This window comes from Macrosteles quadrilineatus, unplaced genomic scaffold (genome assembly GCF_028750875.1).
Source record: "Macrosteles quadrilineatus isolate MER2022 unplaced genomic scaffold, UCM_ALF_1.0 Scaffold_4__1_contigs__length_99947679, whole genome shotgun sequence".
NCBI lineage: Eukaryota > Metazoa > Arthropoda > Insecta > Hemiptera > Cicadellidae > Macrosteles > Macrosteles quadrilineatus.
This window is the reverse complement of record NW_026542597.1, coordinates 38,817,814-38,830,422: the sequence shown is the minus strand read 5'-3', so window position 1 is coordinate 38,830,422 and position 12,609 is coordinate 38,817,814. Positions and strand designations below refer to the sequence as shown.

Here is a 12,609-nt window from a genome sequence, read left to right as displayed (position 1 = left end):
ACAAAGAGTAAATGCTATTTAAACAGCGACAGTCATGACAGAAGGGTCATAATCCTTTTAAACTAGATCACACGATCCTTTATATAAGATACGTTGATTAACAATGCATGTAAACGTCAATATTTACGTAACAGCCAATTTACAGTATTTTTAGCCTTTTGGAAATGCCACATTGCTCTGTAATTTGCATTATTTGTTGCCAATGAAGCCGCACGACCATATAAGTGAAGAGGCCCCTAACAATTCACGGATAAAAGCTAACTCCACTTCAAGTAAATTCCAATACACCTAACATTCCGTAGAGAGATTATATTGAACACTTTATGTAATTGATAAGGCTGAGACATCTAACTGACATCCCCCATGTCATGGAATTCCAGCTTTAACAGTACCTCACAATAAATTTCTCAAAACTATGCTAAAGGATTATTCATTAGCACAGAAGTACGATATGAACTGACGCGACGTGACGAAGGAAAAATCAAACTTACACTGTAACGGAAATACCCCTCTCTGAAGTTAGAACGTGTCTTCTCAACAAACAGATATTTTTTCTCAAATAAAATCATAGACTATTTAGCATTACACTAAAGAAATCGAGGAAGTGTTTAACTACAAAATATCCATTATACGATTTTAATACTACTTAAAGTTTTTTCCAAAAAATAAGAGATACCAGTTAACATACTAATAATAACTCCGATGACGTAAGGTATGGGAAGTATTTTTTTAGCCTAATTGAATGGCCAACCATATTTGGTAACTAACGCAATTAATATAGTTATTGTTTTTACACTTATTACTCTTCAGACAATGCTAAATGCTCAAAATATGTATAATTTCACTCAATTTATAGCAGTTAGATGAATTACCGTAAGCCTAGAAAGTAAGTAGAAAGTAACGTAGTAGAAAGTAAGTAGTAAGTCGATTTCGACGGGTTTCACCTAGTAGGTAATTACACCCCTGCCACAGTAAACCTGCAGACTAAGCAAATTTTCGATTTGCCTGATTAAATTTCACAAAAATAAGTTAGAAAAATACACTATTGACAGGTTTGGAACTATTGTGATAGCTTTTCGTTTATAGTAAAACTATTCAACATATTGTTTGATCAAAACGAAAAAAAACCATCATTGATTTTGTATCCTAGGTAGCTGAAGTGTTTACAGCATGAGTTAAAAAAATCGTACTATTATCAAGTTAAGCAATACGACTGATAAATAACCATTCCTACACATGTTCATAATCGTTTCTAAATTAAATAATGTTAGTGAAACAGTTTTTAAGCCATTACAGACAATGTCTCTTTTGCATACTGACCCCGTTGCAAGACACGGGTAGAGCTGCTAGTTTATTATAAGATATAAAAAATGTGAATATCATCTTTTTATCATTGGTTTGGGGAAAGAAAAGTTATATTATGACGCTCAATAACTATAATATATTTTGTAATGATACCATGAAAAAAAAAATTACTCCACAAAATGTCACTAACATTTCATAAGAGCAGATATGGGCTAAGTGATATTGACAATACTAAAAATTTACCTTCAACATGTTTATATTTGAATTTAAAGGGCCGAGTAGATGAAAGCTACCACGTAAGTTGTCCTCGTCTGTGTCCAGGAATGAACCATGCCCGTCTTCAATTGGTCCCTTTCCTTCGCCAGGATAAGTAACTTTTACAATTCTTCTCTTTAACCAGACACCAGGCTTCAATGGCATTTGGTAACCTCGAGTCTGAAAAATCATAGTTAAAGTTTACAGAAGAATCTTTATATCTGGACATCCTGTATTTAAATATCACAAGAGTAGAGCAGCAGAAATTTATCACAAGTACCTATATGAGACAGATTTCACATGCTCATTTCTATACTGAACACATTTCTTGTTCACTTTACCATTCGCTTTAACAAGATAATGAAGAGGACTATTTTTTTAGAATTTTGTGTATATTATTTTCGTATAGGAAGTATTTTGAGTTTAAATGCGTTGTTTATAAAACACTCAATAAAACCCAAAAAGTTTAAAATTTTACCCGCTTAGCTCACATATAGCTCTTTTTCTGAACCTTATGTGAACTGTACTGAACAGCTTGGAGTCAAAAGTGTGCTTTCACTTTGGATGTGCCCCTTTTTTTGGCTAATTGCTCCGTAATAAATCAAAAGTTTTCAATAAATAAAAAGTATTTTTGGTAGATTTTTTCTTAAAAACTATTTTTGTAAAACAACTGATTTGATTAGGCCTATATAAAACTTTTCTGGTATACCTACCACATTTTAGTATCTTTGATATTTAGAATTACTACAACTACTTATTTTTAATTGTCTAATGTAAAATTCAAGTTATATCCTTAATTACATACTGAATTTTTGTATTCTTACGTGGTTCAAAAACGTGTTCTTACCTTTTGTGGTTGAATGGCCATGTCCATTGTTTGCTGTTAACAAAATAGGTGTAAAAATTAAATTTTATTAATTCAAAACTAGAAACTGAATAGATGAAATGGGCAGTTTTTGTTATGATTTTAACAAAATCTTTTGGTAATTAACTGAGTACCTACTCAGGTTTACCATAATTTTCACCTTTAGCTGTTAACAAAAACTATCTATTTTACAACATCTTGGTTAATTCTAACAGATAATACTAAATAAGGTTATAGAATAGAAAATTTCCAATTTCTTTTAAAAATTAGATTACGGGTTTTATTTAATGTACATATTTCGGAGGTAATAGCATGAACAACAAGTTCTAAAATGTCACCAAGTGTGTACTTTAATTACTTGTACAATTATGTGTTTTTAAGGACTACCTATCTATCAGATTTAAGATCCAAGAGTTGGCTAAGCTTGAACACAGACCAGAAAAAATACATTCTAAATATACAGGTAGGTCATAGAGCCATGGACATTTTATAAATAGTAATTCATTAGTGTGTTAAATTACTGAACATCTTCAAACTTATTTCTTTAAATAACTTAATTACATCAAAAATGTATACGGGGCACCCTGTGTGTGTAATCATAACGTAGGCTTGCCATTTCTAGACCATTCACTGCTATAAGAACTATAAGAAAGTTGTAGATGTAACTTTACTATCTGTTATTTTGGATAAGGTTTATTGGTTTAGATTGCAATAATGAATAGTTTTTATCTTGGAAGTCTACTTCTACTGTCATCATAGCATCATACTTCCAACTACTATTGAATTAAGTCAAATAAATAATTATATGCTTAGGTGAGTCAACTGTAGAACATACTTACCTATCAGTTAAAGATAAAACTGAAATATGGTGATGGTAACTTAAATTTTGAACTCTTTCTTGATAATTTTAGATCTTGTAGAACAACTAACTATACTTGGAATTTGTACCTTGTCTCTTATTTGTGTATTGATGTTGATGAAATGTTGTTCTTTTATATTCATATGTTGAGAAATCATATGGTAAAGAGAAAAATTACAAAACAATTGGTAAAAGGTTAACCATAGATCATAACAACTTAGTTTAAGCATTGACTTTAGATACCGACGCAGAAAGGACTAAGCAAGAGGCAGACCCTCGTTACCCATTACACGGCCACCAACCTGCAGAGCGACGGCTTCGGTCCAGAAAGAGCTTTTAATCACGGACACGAGTCCTGGATGGATCACTCTCAATCAATCGGGTGGCAAGGTGGGAGGCCACGTTGACTAACCCTCCCATACCAGCCAGGGAGGAACTGGCTCCTGGTGGAGGCCTTCATTACACGGTGTGGAAGACCCTAAATCGAATTAGGGTCAAGGTACCAAAATGCAAGACAAACATGCAGAAATGGGGTCTCTTACCAGACGAAGAAAACATCTTGTGCGCGTGTGGTGCTGTTCAGGATCCTGGCCATCTGCTGATCTGCCCACGCCTAGACCAGTTTTGCACATTAGATGATCTTTTACATGCGAATGACAAAGCCACATCCGTAGCTATTTTTTGGAAAAGCGAAGCCTGATTTTCGGACACGGGAAGAAAGTAAGTATAAGCTCCTTAATATGGCCTACAGAGAAATCGGTAAATTTGGTGTTTTGAGGGTAAAAAATGAGAAAACCCAATTTCTAGCCCATAAGCCACCTCGTAAAACCCCGTTCCGATGGCCCGACCATGCTGGTTCGTGAATTCATCCAAGTTTATTCCGCCTTACACCTTTAAACCAAATTTCATCAAAATCGGGCAAAAATTACTCAAGTTAAGCGGTTCACGGACGTGTATATATATATATATATATATATATATATATACGTATAAAAAAATTTAACGAATGGTGTTTTTGGCTTCTAAGGACATCAAAATAAAAAAGTAAATCGGTTCCGGGTCTAGGTCTTACCATGCCACCTACGGTAATGTAGCTACTTCCCTATAGAGAAATTCGCTAAAAGAATTGCGCAACATGAGGAACTAATTTATATTGATTTCACATAAACAGATATGTTTTATAACCTATAACGTTAAAAATATTGCGGGATGATAAAATTAGATTATTACGATTTCAAATGGCTCACGTGGGGTCATTAGGGCCAAGTAGTCACGCACTGCGCTATCGTCGGGCGCAGGCCGAAAGCCACGAATGTTTATCTCTATAAGCTGGGGGGACGTAAGCCACGGCAATTAGCGAGGGTTTGAGTAGTTATAATCCTGGGGACGAAAGCCACGACGGCGGGCCAGGTAGTTGGGAGGGGCGAGGGAGAAACGGGAATCTCTCACATGAACATGGCAATTATAATATTACAGTGATGGACGCAAATATTTTGCTAAAGCTGTTTGCTGATGACTCAATGAATTTTCAAATACAGTTGTAAGAGCTAAAAATTTGAAGGAGCAGACAAATTAAACCCTATAATAACATATTCCATATAATATTCCATATATATTCTAATAACTTATTGTAAATAAGTTGCTATTTAGAAAGTGAGTAAATCATTTTTTCTATTAAGATTGTGTTTACAATACATTATACCATCGATATGTCTAGCTACTGTCAACAATGCAACATTGGCTAAACCTTTGCCTGATTAATTTACAACTGTTTGCAACAACTTATTTTTACTCCCTATGGAATAAAAATGTTACTTTGGACCCGCAACGCATGAGGTATAAATATGAATGTTTTGCTTTATTATGACGAAAACCCCTTATTGTATTGAGTATTATGGAAGATAATATGATTATTTAACGATAAAAGTTAAACTTAAAACTTAAGTTATACAAGGTTTTACGTCGGCACGGAAGTCCAATACATGTTTAGTTTTGCATGTTGTAATGTTGAATGCAATAAGTGATGTGGTATATCTTCTATCACTATTTTTTGTTAAACAATAACTGTGAATATTATTGATATTTAATTTAAAAAATCAAAACAATTACATTTATTCATAAGTATTAGGTAACTAAAAAACTTCGTCAATATTTTTGCGTGGTTGATTGTCACATCCTACACAACAATTATGTTGCTATATTGCTTACTATGTATCTCTATAGCATAGTATTATACAAATATGAACCACACTAATCATTTCTAAATATAAAAGATTTGTTAAAATTCTGATCAGAAATAAAGTTAAGTTTTGGAAAATTATATTGTTAGTGAAGAAGGAAAATTCAGTAGCAGCCGTTCTTATGCATCTGCAGGCACGATGTGGTGAATGTGGTTAACATAGTTTAGGTTGAACTATAAATGTATGCATTACTTTTACGTTAAAGAACCAGTACTATATACCAGTGCGTGTAATATTTTTACGGGTGTAGGTAACATAATAGCGTAGGGTTGTTGACACCCGATTTCCAGTATGGAGGGAAGTATCTTGGAATTAGTCATTAGAATGCTGCGTCACCCTTACATTTCGGCATATTTAGGATTTCGCATCAGTTTTGCCTAAACATTCAAAGCGTGAAGGCCATGGAAGATTGTGCGGAGTTGGTTTTTAGTAATAAGGGCAAAGAGTCCTTGATGTTTAATAACTTTAAATTCAATTTGCAATCGGGGTTAAAGTGTGGAAGAAAGAAGTGGTTTTGCGAGAGAAAAAGGCCTGTAAAGCGAAATTCTTCACCCAGAGTAAAATCTTATAATTATTTATCTTTATCTATTTACCTAATTGATCAAGAAAAGTGTGAAACGTCAGATAGCAAATTAATTTATAGCCATTGAAGACTTCATTTAAATTATTATTTTGGTTTCAACTGTATCAGTATGTTTTAGAACTGACATTTGTCATATGAGCAAAAAACCGTAATCCTTAATAAGAGACAATGTCATCTAAAAAGTAAAATGTTGTTGATTATGTAATAAATAATACATTATTTATCCTAGTAAGATAGTAAAAATCGGCTAGTCAACGGCTCGGACAAATTCATACTGTTTAAAACTTATTTTCATCATACTGTCCAGAAAATTGCCATTTTTAGTACTCTAAATCGTCCGCAAAACCATCGTTTTCGGATAACTTCAAAAATAGGGAACAGAAAAAAAAACTATGATAAACTTTCCAGTTTGCTAACCTCAAAATGTGTATGGTGCATAATAAATTGTATTAGTACATTATGAAAAGGCTACTAATCACACGATATTTTAAGTTTATTAAATTTTAAATCCTGAAATAAATAAATTTTGATCCATATTTGATATTATAATAGAAACATTCAAAACAGTTTTAATGTATTTTTGTTATTTTTACTTTTTCACCACAATTATGTGATAAAATCACAATTTTATAATTATTTGCAAATCTAAATGAATTAGGCTTTCCAATGACCCATTAATTAACAAAACTCGGTTGAGTAGAAAGTAGTATAGGTTTAGTTGTACAAGGTTTAAAAAAATATATTTAACTAAGTATTTTGTCACCACTATAAATTCGAAGGTTGCTTAAGCTTTTTTGAAGAAAACTTTTAAATGGTGCGGAAATCGATCAAAGTGTAAGGTAATATTCTGAAAGAGAACTGTATTTCATGCGGGGTTATGATTTAGTGCCCTGATGGTAAACTACTTTTATTTGACATAACTGTTATATTATATGATGAGCTACAAAAGCCTGACATAATTTCAGTAGTTAGGCTAAAGCATATCAATTTTATGTGAAATCAAATATAAACTGTTTTTTGCCAGGCATATATCAACTGTCCTAAAATGGTGACGAATTTGTTCATTTCAAGTTATTTCAAAGTTATTTTCAAGTGCAATCCCGTTCATTCATACTTATAGCCTACTAAAAATGTAAAAATCATGCAATTGCTGTATAATGGGAGTTCCTGTTTTTGGCGTATTACGTCAAGTATACGCTGTTAATCTTTTTGTAGAGAAATGTATATGCATGACATCAAGTTTTAATAACACCTTTTACTGGAATTAGAGGAGAGCCTGCAACTGTTTAGGGCTCTGGGGGTTATAAGTACCATAATAAAACATCATGCACGGTTTTTATGTAACTTATATTTGTACGGTAATTATTTGGACGTAGTGACTACTCGCAAAAGTGAAATTTTTTTTCCATAATGACCTAAATTTCACGCTGAATCCGAAAATGACGTTTTTATTTTTCGTTATATTTGTATATAACTTTTCAATACAGTTATGGTGGAACTAACTGTAGCCTAAGTAGTGGTGAACTGGTGGACCTATCGCGAACAGCTGTTTTGAAGATAGGGGCGGAAATGGCGTAGTTATAGCAGATTTCCGGTGGTACGTCACTTCTGACGTTTTGTATAAAATTAGCGTACGTCGTCACAAGTGCAGCAAGCAGGTGGTAACAGGATACAGGTGGTAGGAGCTGGTGATAATGGATAGGGGATGAAACAGCTGTCTGTACAGTAGTGTGTTTAAATAGCTAATACTTGTTCGTTTGCAATTGTCTTAAATGTATTGGGAATATCAACCAACAGCTACACCAAGGTTTTAACAAAACACAGCTTACATGTAGACAATAAATTGAGTTAAAATCATATTGTCGACGGTAACATTTAACAGTAGCCTACAGTATTGTACTAGTGCCCGCGGCGGCGTGGTGCAAGGTTGTGTCACCGGCCGCCGTGAATTAGGCTGAGGCCGCGAAGGGAAAGTGAGCGGGCAGTGGAACAAGGTCAAATGCCCCTACTCAACCTCCATGTGGATTTGTATCCACAATTCTACAGTTTGCTTTCGGACATAGCGGCGGAGTGTTGTACGGTCCTGGGTCTATCATTTGCAGTGATGCCATTGTAATACTACACCTTGATTGACTCAACAACACAAGGTATTGTAAAAACCAATTTTAATTTATATCTTATGTTAGATAGTCGCAGGTTAGCTGTTTGTGGTTAAAAGATGTTTATACAGAAGTACGTTCCAAAATAGTAGATATATTTTCCCCATGTTAGTAAATATTTGTTGGTCTTAAAAAAAACTTAAGTAGTGGTGTATTACGGGTACTGGAGACCGTGACGTAAAAAATAAAATAAAATTAAATATCGTTTATATTTTGTTAAACAGTTTGACAGATTAGACTTTGTGGTCAAAATATGTTTATATAATGGAGTCTTTAGAAAGACTGTTTTTTTAAGTGAATTATACCCAATTCCATGTGTCCTGACTTGTGCGAATCAAATAAATTAGTTTGCCATCTTCAACGTCAGGAGGCTTTGGCACATATAATCGTGTCGGAAAGCAAACCTCTAAAAACTTGTTGTCATAAAAGAAAATAAATGTTTTACCATTTTCGTTTTGTCTTTGTTCTACTAATTGATAATGTTTGTTTTGTAACAGATATTTAAATGTTACTTTTTCTGTTTCTATTGGACTTACTAGTTGAGGAAGCTTCATTTCTTGACATATGGCTTCGGGTGATAATTGATTAGAATAATTTGATCCCGATGCATTCCAATGTAGTGGTAATTTAATTTGCTTTTGAAACTTTAGACGTAGTGACATTGACTTGCGAAAATTGCTAGTTTTAGTAGTAGTAGATTTCTTTAAATCTTCTTTTATTCTCTTTAGTTTATCTTGTGTGATTGTACTTGGCTTATCCATAGTTAACATCAGAAGAGAGCTAGCATATGTGAACAGTCTCCGTTGAAGGTTCAACACTGAATGATGTGATGTTGGAGGTTTGGAGACTACCTTACTTAGTAGGTAGAATTACCCGAAAGTAGGGAAATTTACCCGCGAAGCAGGGTAAACCTCCCAACCGACCCCCTCCCAACTGGCTCGCGGATAAAAGTAGTGGCAGCGAACGGACTGTAGTCAGTCTCACCCAACTGGCACAGCTGACTGGTTGAGTGTAGACTGACTGACTTTTGATTAAAACCTTTCGTTAGATTTGGCCAATCTAACTTAATGTTTTAGTCAAATAGCATGTGCTGCATGTTGTTTTTTTAGCTTGTATCTTAGATGGTTTTACTTTATGGAGTGCTCCGTGTCTTTGGTACTTGAATTGCGCAGAGTGTTGTATTTTTTCTAATCATGTGATATTTCAGCTAACAAAGGATAAAGAAGTCCCCCATTAAAATGAACACTCTTTTGTGACTGTAAATATTCTATATTTAAAATTTAAGTTGACCATTTTGTAATTAGTTGAGAGGTCCAACGGCCTGCATACTATTCTGCATTTGGTTAAATTAAGTTTTAAACTTTTGTTGTCATTGGTAGTTTACTTATGTCAGCTAACAATGAAAACTTTCTTGTGACTGTAAATATTCTATATTTAAAATTTAAGTTGACCACTTTGTAATTAGTTGAGAGGTCCAACGGCCTGCATACTATTCTGCATTTGGTTAAATTAAATTTTAAACTTTTGTTGTCATTGGTAGTTTACTTATGTCAGCTAGCAATGAAAACTTTCTTGTGACTTTAAGTATTCTATATTTAAAATTTAAGTTGACCATTTTGTAATTAGTTGAGAGGTCTAACGGCCTGCATACTATTCTGCATTTGGTTAAATTACATTTTAAACTTTTGTTGTCATTGGTAGTTTACTTATGTCAGCTAACAATGAAAACTTTCTTGTGACTGTAAATATTCTATATTTAAAATTTAAGTTGACCACTTTGTAATTAGTTGAGAGGTCCAACGGCCTGCATACTATTCTGCATTTGGTTAAATTAAATTTTAAACTTTTGTTGTCATTGGTAGTTTACTTATGTCAGCTAGCAATGAACACTTTCTTGTGACTTTAAGTATTCTATATTTAAAATTTAAGTTGACCATTTTGTAATTAGTTGAGAGGTCCAACGGCCTGCATACTATTCTGCATTTGGTTAAATTAAATTTTAAACTTTTGTTGTCATTGGTAGTTTACTTATGTCAGCTAACAATGAAAACTTTCTTGTGACTGTAAATATTCTATATTTAAAATTTAAGTTGACCACTTTGTAATTAGTTGAGAGGTCCAACGGCCTGCATACTATTCTGCATTTGGTTAAATTAAAGTTTAAAATTTTGTTGTCATTGGTAGTTTACCTATGTCAGCTAACAATGAACATTTTCTTGTGACTTTAAGTATTCTATATTTAAAATTTAAGTTGACCATTTTGTAATTAGTTGAGAGGTCCAACGGCCTGCATACTATTCTGCATTTGGTTAAATTAAGTTTTAAACTTTTGTTGTCATTGGTAGTTTACTTATGTCAGCTAACAATGAAAACTTTCTTGTGACTGTAAATATTCTATATTTAAAATTTAAGTTGACCACTTTGTAATTAGTTGAGAGGTCCAACGGCCTGCATACTATTCTGCATTTGGTTAAATTAAATTTTAAAATTTTGTTGTCATGGGTAGTTTACTTATGTCAGCTAACAATGAAAACTTTCTTGTGACTGTAAATATTCTATATTTAAAATTTAAGTTGACCACTTTGTAATTAGTTGAGAGGTCCAACGGCCTGCATACTATTCTGCATTTGGTTAAATTAAATTTTAAACTTTTGTTGTCATTGGTAGTTTACTTATGTCAGCTAGCAATGAACACTTTCTTGTGACTTTAAGTATTCTATATTTAAAATTTAAGTTGACCATTTTGTAATTAGTTGAGAGGTCCAACGGCCTGCATACTATTCTGCATTTGGTTAAATTAAATTTTAAACTTTTGTTGTCATTGGTAGTTTACTTATGTCAGCTAACAATGAAAACTTTCTTGTGACTGTAAATATTCTATATTTAAAATTTAAGTTGACCACTTTGTAATTAGTTGAGAGGTCCAACGGCCTGCATACTATTCTGCATTTGGTTAAATTAAATTTTAAAATTTTGTTGTCATGGGTAGTTTACCTATGTCAGCTAACAATGAACATTTTCTTGTGACTTTAAGTATTCTATATTTAAAATTTAAGTTGACCATTTTGTAATTAGTTGAGAGGTCGTACGGCCTGCATACTATTCTGCATTTGGTTAAATTAAATTTTAAGCTTTTGTTGTTATAACTAAACACAGACTCTTTCCTCACTACAACAGAAGGAGAGTTAGAGCATTTTTGCTCCATCTCTTCTTTTGGTATTATTTTAAATAACCTTGACCTACTTACAGGACATTGAAAATATCTTGGAAAAAATATAAAAACTGTAGTAGTGGATCTGCTTTGTATATGTTTGAATCCGACCGGGCATATATTCTAGCTAAGGACCGACTATCGCTAGTTAATTTACATAAGCAGGTGCAGCGTTGTTCTACCCCCACCACTCAACCCGAGCGTATAAAAGGGCTGCGAGCAGACGGATGATTGTCAGTCTTGCACAACCGGTGAAGCTGGCCGGATGGGCAAACTGGCTAAAGACGAGACCCTTAGTTTAGAGTTGGTACCACTCTAACCTAAGGTTCTTGTCACCTAGTAGTTATATTAGAAGCATGTTGATTGTAGTATTTTTTGGCTTGTAGTTAGAGGGTGTTTTGCGTATTTGTATCTTTGGAAAGGGTGTTGTATTTCTTAATTATGTGATGTTCCATTTCAGGTATCAAATTAATAAAGTACTCTATTAGTAATTTTATTTTAAATTTGAGTTGATCATTATATGTTACAAAGTTCTAAGTGACATTAGTAAGTTGAAAACGTTCACACAAAAAAAATGAAACCAATAGTAAATTCATGACATAGAGTTCTCTTTGACATACACACATTTTTATGGAGACAGTTCGTTGACTGCGCTGCTCCGGCTATTGCTAATGAGTCTTTGATCAATACCATGAGGACAGTCCGTTGGCTGTGCTGCCTCTGATCAAAAAGACTGTAACATTGGTCTTTAGCCAATTCAGACTTACACACAAACACGAAAATAAAACAAACACTAAGTTCCCCCACTACAACAAAAGGAGAGATGGAGCTAATTTTTGCTCCATCTCTCCTTTTGGCATTATTTTGAAATGACCTTGACCTACTTACAGGACTTAGAAAGCTTCCCTTAAAATACATAACAAACACTAAGTTCCCCTATTACAACAAAAGGAGAGATGGAGCCAATTTTTGCTCCATCTCTCCTTTTGGCAATATTTTTAAATGACCTTGACCTACTTACAGGACTTAGAAAGCTTCCTTATAGTACATTATTGGGAACCGAGAACAGTTCTTTTAAGTTAACACCAACGGACACAACATTTCCCCTCCAACCACAAGCTTCCCCCCTCCA

The 12,609-nt window shown here is 33.6% G+C and overlaps 1 protein-coding gene across 2 annotated transcripts in view; it reads right to left on the bottom strand.

Annotated features, from left to right (window-relative positions):
* The window catches only part of LOC128993472 (galectin-8-like), a 78,356-nt gene extending 74,953 nt beyond the window's left edge, over positions 1–3,403 (bottom strand). For both annotated transcript variants that reach the window (XM_054417383.1, XM_054417384.1), the window contains exons 1-3: positions 3,265–3,403; positions 2,408–2,440; positions 1,549–1,740 (exon numbers count right to left, since the gene is read on the bottom strand). In XM_054417383.1, coding sequence (XP_054273358.1) covers positions 1,549–1,740; positions 2,408–2,434 — 219 coding nt within the window. In that variant the 5' untranslated portion in view covers positions 2,435–2,440; positions 3,265–3,403. The remainder of the gene's footprint in view (positions 1–1,548; positions 1,741–2,407; positions 2,441–3,264) is intronic.
* Between the last annotated feature and the right edge of the window lie 9,206 nt (positions 3,404–12,609).